Source organism: Candoia aspera, chromosome 3 (assembly GCF_035149785.1).
Source record: "Candoia aspera isolate rCanAsp1 chromosome 3, rCanAsp1.hap2, whole genome shotgun sequence".
Taxonomy (NCBI): domain Eukaryota; kingdom Metazoa; phylum Chordata; class Lepidosauria; order Squamata; family Boidae; genus Candoia; species Candoia aspera.
Window position 1 is genome coordinate 140,552,000 of NC_086155.1, and position 6,817 is coordinate 140,558,816.

The 6,817-nt window shown below is 38.9% G+C and overlaps 1 protein-coding gene across 2 annotated transcripts in view; it reads right to left on the reverse strand.

Moving 5' to 3' along the window:
* ELOVL2 (ELOVL fatty acid elongase 2) overlaps nucleotides 1-6,274 on the reverse strand; it is a 28,519-nt gene extending 22,245 nt beyond the window's left edge. For both annotated transcript variants that reach the window (XM_063298889.1, XM_063298887.1), the window contains exon 1: nucleotides 6,006-6,274. In XM_063298889.1, coding sequence (XP_063154959.1) covers nucleotides 6,006-6,008 — 3 coding nt within the window. In that variant the 5' untranslated portion in view covers nucleotides 6,009-6,274. The remainder of the gene's footprint in view (nucleotides 1-6,005) is intronic.
* Between the last annotated feature and the right edge of the window lie 543 nt (nucleotides 6,275-6,817).

Below are 6,817 nucleotides of genomic sequence, written 5' to 3' on the forward strand. Positions count from 1 at the left end.
AATGTCAGTAAGCATTCAACATCTAAAACTTCACACACTATTCAAGAGATGTTCCACTGGCTTTGATTCATTAGTTGTGAACTGTTGCCCAATGTTACAGTTTTTGCTGCATCTAAATCTTTAGATTTGGTGAAATTAGTTGGACTGTGATAGAGTAAATGTAGTCAGAATTATAATATGGCTGTCTTTTGGGGCATCTAAAATATTACCTACAACTCAAAAGATAGAGCTAAATAAAACACCCTTTTGTGAAACAAATGCTCTACAGAGAAACAACCACAAGTATCATTCATTCAGTTAGCATAGCTACCCCAATAATCCAGAAGTGAATCCGGTAAGACTGCCACTACTGAATGCCAATTCCTTGAAACAGCATTTTTCCCTCCCCTTTTCAAGTTTCTGCCAGTCATTCAATTGCCACCACCAGATCACTCTTTGGAAAGATTCTGTTCAGACTTTAAAGCAGAGATTGCAAGGAACACAGTAGTTCTGCCTAAATAATGCTGGCTATGAAAAATATTTATATGGGAAAGGCAGAAGCAGCAAATCGGTTACTGCCTGTAATCTGAGCCGATGAAATAAATATTGGAAAACTAATCCTTTCTGCATTATTAAAAACTAGTCAAGGCTCAATTATATCTCTTTTAAGCTTAAGTAAAATTAAAGAGTTTGCCATTTGAAAAAAATGGTCCTGTGAAGCTGTTGAAGAAAGTAAGAATAGCAGGCTGAGCAGGAGAAATTGAAGGCAAAATGAAAAAAAGTTATTTTGCTTTTATTTTAAATATTACAATTATGTGTAACTGGAAGTAGTTACATCTTCCTGTTTACCCTAGTCTTCCCTATTACCTTCTTTCATACTAAATTTTAGATTAGATGCTCAGTTGGGTATGGAGCTGTCTTTACAAGGTAAAGGAAGATAGTAACACGTAGACTAATAACACCAGATTGTGGGTTCAAACAAGGACCCAAAATCTAGAGAATGGAAATATACAGTATTTAATAGAAACAAACTTTTAAACTTCCCAGAACACTTCCCCAGGCATGAAGCTGGGTACTTATTCTCAGATACTTATTCCTAATTCACAAAATATCCCCTGTATGAAAGTTCATAAGATCTTGCATCCCCAATAAACTTATGCTATTTATAAATCTCTGTGACCAGGAGATTCAAGCATTTGAAATGAATAATAGTTCTGCTCACTCAATAAACGCTTTTGTGCAATGCTATTTAATGGGTGATCGCTTCAGTTGATGTTTACATATGAGAAATTAATCTTAGGGCCACCTCAGTTCATATACTATAGCTGCATTTCCAGAAATGTGTGGAAAATGTCCAATCTAGGTCTTGATTTTGGTGAACGATGGTGTTGAATAATAGATTTCATGTACATTTCCACAGCTGGAAGAATCTGACACCCAATCATCCATGTGCTATATATGAATTTCTTGCTTTAGCCAAACCCAAACCAGTCAAAGAAAAATGAAGCAAATTAATGTAGGCTCATTCTGGCCCATTAAAATTCCTGCTGTGAAAGGCAAAGACAGCAATGCCTTCCATAGGCTATCACAAAAGCCTAATCTGGAATCCTAGATGCCCAGTATAGCATAATGGTTAAATCATTGGGTCATAACTGGAGAGATACAGGTTCAAACCCTAACTTAGCCATGAAGTTGTGATCCTGAGGCAGTCATATTTTCTCTTAATCAAATATATGTCTTAAAAATACTGTAGGAGGACCATACTGGAAAACTGGAATGGATATAATAATTAAAACTATAATCAGAGAATTAACTTTGTTCAGATGACTATCCCTGAGAAGCATATATACTTATGTAAAGCTGTACAGATGTAGGATCTTCTTTGTGGATTACCCAGGGCAGAAGCCACAAACATACTTCTCTTCCCCATAATAACCCAGCATTTTACATGAATTCTAGATACATGTAAATGATGAAATGGCATAAGTATTGCTGTAAGTTAATAGCATTTGCTATTAAATAATGGTAGGATACTACAGACTTGGGCAAGCTTAGAGTAAAGCTTTGGAAATTAACTAGATATGATTAATTTTTCCCATTCATTTAATGGATGTTTACTAAACATGATAACCCAACAGATTGGGCCTAGACTGGCCAACTCTTACTCATTTATTTTATTTTATTATTTATTTATTTATTATATCCTGCCTTTATTATTTTTATAAATAACTCAAGGTGGCAAACATACCAAATACTCCTTCCTCCTATTTTCCCCACAACAGCAACTCTGTGAGGTGAGTTTTGCTGAGAGAGAGTCACCCAGCCGGCTTTCATGCCTAAAGTGGGACTAGAACTCACAGACTCCTGGTTTCTAGCCTGTTGCCTTAACCACTAGATCAAACTGGTCTATCTGCTACAAAGAAAGTTTAGGAAGATAAAGATAGATCTTTGCTAGCTCGTTTTTCTCTTGCAGCTCCCTGAGTTATATCTCATGTTTCTACATTAAGTTATCCAAACCAGCCTTTTGCTGAAACTACAAGGCAGAAGAAGCAAAATGTCGAAGATGGCTGTAGCAGTATTTTTCATTTTTGATCCCATATTTATAGAATTCTGCTACGTAGACGTATCATTCATGGAACTATGTTTCCTAAAAAAGTCACTTACTATTGTATTATGATACAGAGCCTGAGTTTTTCACTTCCTGCACTGACTTTCTCAAATGAATGTGAGTTTCAGCCAACATAATCTGAAGTTGACAACATTTCTGGAATTTTATATAACAATTTCAAATTCATTAGTTCTATTTAAACTCAGATATCTAGGTTTAGTTATGGGAGTACTACCTGATAAAGAATCATAGCTAAGTTATTCAAATGTGAATCTGATTTGAAATGTATGAAATTATAGTTTTATTTATTGCTTTGTTTAATTGATAAATAAGTATGGAATATATTTATGTTATTCAAAATATAATTCCCCCAAAACTCTAGGCTTGCAGGGAAGTCAAGTAACTAGTGAATGCCAGAGGTTTTATCTTTGGCTTAATTACTAGAAACTGAATCTCAAATTATGCAAACAAAGCTATTATATCATACATTAAATTCATATTACCATTAATGCCATCCTGGGGAAAGGTCATTTGTTGTTACCACTAACACACACAAGTACACATTATTAAGAATGAGAATAAAGTGACAAGCAGAATCTCTTTTCCCCTCAGTTGACTCATCAATAAATATACTGAATTGGTTGACATTCATGCTAGCACGGTTAACATGAAGATTACATGGATGCCATTCTCTTTTATACTCTGCTCTCACACAAAAATATTTTATACTCCAAAGATAAATAAGGGCTTTTAAATTGTTATTTACAAGATATAAGCAAAAGAGACGAAAGTGTTGAAAAAAGATACATTTCTCAATAATGCAATGGCAATTACTTAAAAACAACAACTGCCTACATAAATAACTGACTCTAGAAGGTAAGTTCTTAAACCTGATTAGGATTCAGACTGAGTGTTCTTGTTAAAGTAAAATGAGTACATGTCCTCCAGGGGGTTTCCAAAGACTAATCTTTCTTTTGTTTAATTTCATTGTAAGAAATAAAATCAATTAGGAATAAATGTGTAATTTGCCTTTCCTCCCTTTATTCGTATTACAGCTGTTCTACAATGTGACCATTGATCCATTGCAACACGGAGAATTTTCAAAGAATGCAATCGTGGGGCTTCTATCCCACCACCCACTGCTGATGTTGCATACAACCTTTAAGGGTGAAAAGATCACCTTTCTATGATTTTGATTAGCTAAAATTGGGTATTTCAGGTCTGCATGTTTATTATTTCTTTCTTTTGTACTGATTCTTGCTCTTTTAAATGACTAGGAAAGAAAGCCACTGCAAGTCAAAGGGAAAAAATTAAGTAAGTGTCATTTAAATATGATGCAGTTTTCCTCTAAGTACTGAGAAATCATTTAATGTTTTCCCACATGGTTAAGCTAAATGTTTATGATTTGGTTCCTTTTTTATTTTAATAGACATGCTGCAAATATTAACTTGAAGTTAATATTTCTTTCTTCCACACACTACTGTTGCATAGACAACTGACAATATGGCCATTCTAAATAACTCTTAAAGACCTTAATGCAGAATTCACTGAAGAATCTACCTGAGAATAAGGCTAATTTATAGTGATACTGGAATACCAATTCTTAACCATAAAATTGTTACATTAGTAGTGTTTCAGTGCCCAAATTAGGAGTTAGATTCAACTTGTGACATTTTAAATTGATTAGATTTGCAGGTTTACACTTTCCTCTGTGAGGGCATCTAAAAAAAAGGCTTTTACGTTTTGAATTGGCTAGAAGTTGGGATTACAGTATCCTTCGAGCAGAATGATATGGACCAGAAAGTAGAAATGAGTATTTTCTTTTAAACTGACCTTTCTTCTAAAACTTTTTTTCCACAAAAGCAAGCAGGAAGAGTAGTTTGGAAGTAGTACTGTGAATCACTGATTCTTCTGAAAGTTCTTCAACTTCTGTTTAAGCCACTTTGTGTTAGTGGAACAATATTAATCAAATGTCTTCACCCATGTCTCTATTAAGTACATTGTTTTAAAGCTTCTTTTAGCATGCCTTCCTATAACAGAATGTCCATTATAATTTTATTGTCTTATTTTTAATAAAAGGTGTTAAATGTATACTTGAATGATGGTTTTTGTCTCAGGAAACACAAACTTGTAAAATAGAACAAATCCAATTCTGATGGGATGCTCTTAAAAAGAGCATGAGAAACAATGAGTAAAAGAGTATTATTGTAAAGAGAATAATTGTTTTCCACTGGAAAAAAAATTAACATGTAAAGAGGAGATTCTGGTGTATTTCTTAACATGTTTAAACCTGTGAAAAAGTTTGCTGCAAAAAAAAATAGACAGGAATAATAATATATTAATAATATATATAGAAGGGGGAGATTATTTTTGTACATTTTGTAGAGTGAGTGGGAAGCAGATGACCATTTAGTGTGAGGATGTGTGAAGTGCAGCTTCTGTCAGCAGGCTGTATAGGACAGGGGAAAAATAACATTTGCATGTGTAAGAGAGGGAAACAACATGCAGCACTGTGTGGAATATCAATGAGAATAGTGTACAAGGTACTAGGCACAGCAAATTGTCTTGCACAGGTGTCAAAGAGAGAAGAAAGGAGGTGAAATGCAGGTATAAAATTGAATGAATCAAAACGTGGATCAGTGCAAGTATATGGAAAGCATGTAGAGTGTATGAGAAGAAAACTGCCCAGAGTCCCTCCGGTGGGAGGAGATGGGCAGGGACAAATTTAATAAATAAATAAATAAATAAAAATATGAGAAGAAAAACAAGATGGCATATCAATATGAGATACATATCTACAGTACATGAGGGAAATAATATTTGGCATTTGTATGCCAATGACAGTGGCTGATTTGAGGTGGAAATATGCACAGTGAGCAGGTAACAGTACAGGTGGTATGGGAGAAAACAGCGGGAGCAGGAGAAAGAGGCACAGGACTGTGGAAGAGAAAGATGGTCTATGTGCGTTTTTGAGGGAAATGTGTGAAGACCGAGAATACGGTGTGTGCGTGCACACACACGCTTGTAGAAAGAGCAAAGAAAGGAGCATGTCAAAAAAATAGATGGTGCATGTGTACAAGGTCCAATGAATGTGAGAGAATAAGGTGTGTGTATATGAGTGTGTGCGAGACACAGAGGGAGGGAGACTGGATGTAACCAGCACCGGAGGCATATCTGACAGGGATGAATGGAGAGTGTTTGGTACAGATACAGAGCAAATGCGGTCCAGGGACCTGCCTGGGCGAGTGGGGTGGGAGGCGCGATTTAGAAGCAGGCAGACGCTTCGATTGCGCCGGCTCTCTTCCCCGTCCCTCCATCCCTTACAAAGGACGGCAGCCCTGGCCGAAGGCCCGCCGCCCCCAGCTCCCAGCCCGAAAAGCGGCGAGCGAGCTAGAAATAGGCCGGTCCCTTCACTCACCATGTTGCCGCCGAGAAGGGAGGGGTCGCTTGTTGGCGGGCGACCGGGCACAGGTTGCTTGGGCCGCTGCTGCCTAAAGCGGGGAAGACAGAAAAGGAGAGCAGTGCGCGCTGCCTGCAGTCGGCGGTGCCGCGCTCCACAATTCCGCGGCTGACAGGTGCTTGAGCTGGTTAGGCTGCTTCTCGCGTTGGCCGCCTCCGCCTCCTTCGGCCGCTTTCTCCCCTTCTGCAGCTTAAGCAAAGCCGCGGCCGTACCATGCTCCCCTCCCCTCTCCTCTCCCTCCTCCTCCTGTCTTCTCCACCGCAAAGAGCCGGCGGTGACTTCAGAGGCGGGGGCGGGGCGAAGGAGGAGAGGTCCCTCGCCAGCCAATGGATGGAGGGGCGGGGGGAAAGGGGTCTTCATATTGCCCTCCTCCTTACTGGCGATGGGGCATGGCATCTCTCGGCTGCGGCGCCCGAGCTAGTCCGACGTTCCCGGTGGGATTCTCTTCTGAAGCGCCATGCAGAAGGTTGCACTGCCCAATCTGTGCGCTTGAACCTCGGCCGTAGCAGCAGCTGCTCTCGCGCCCATGTCGAACCTCCCCTTTGCTCGTCTTGGCTACCACGCAAATACTGCGAGGCTGGGTTGAAGGGGCCACTTGGCAGCATCCCTTACAAAGCCGTTCCCCCCCCTCCCCCCGAATTAGGGTAATGGAAATGCAATAAGCATCAAGCAGAACCTTTGGATCTCCTGTGAGCATCAATAACATTATCATGTTATTAATTCCTGGTGGTTTCTCATCCACATGCTCCAATCCTACTTAACTTTGTTGA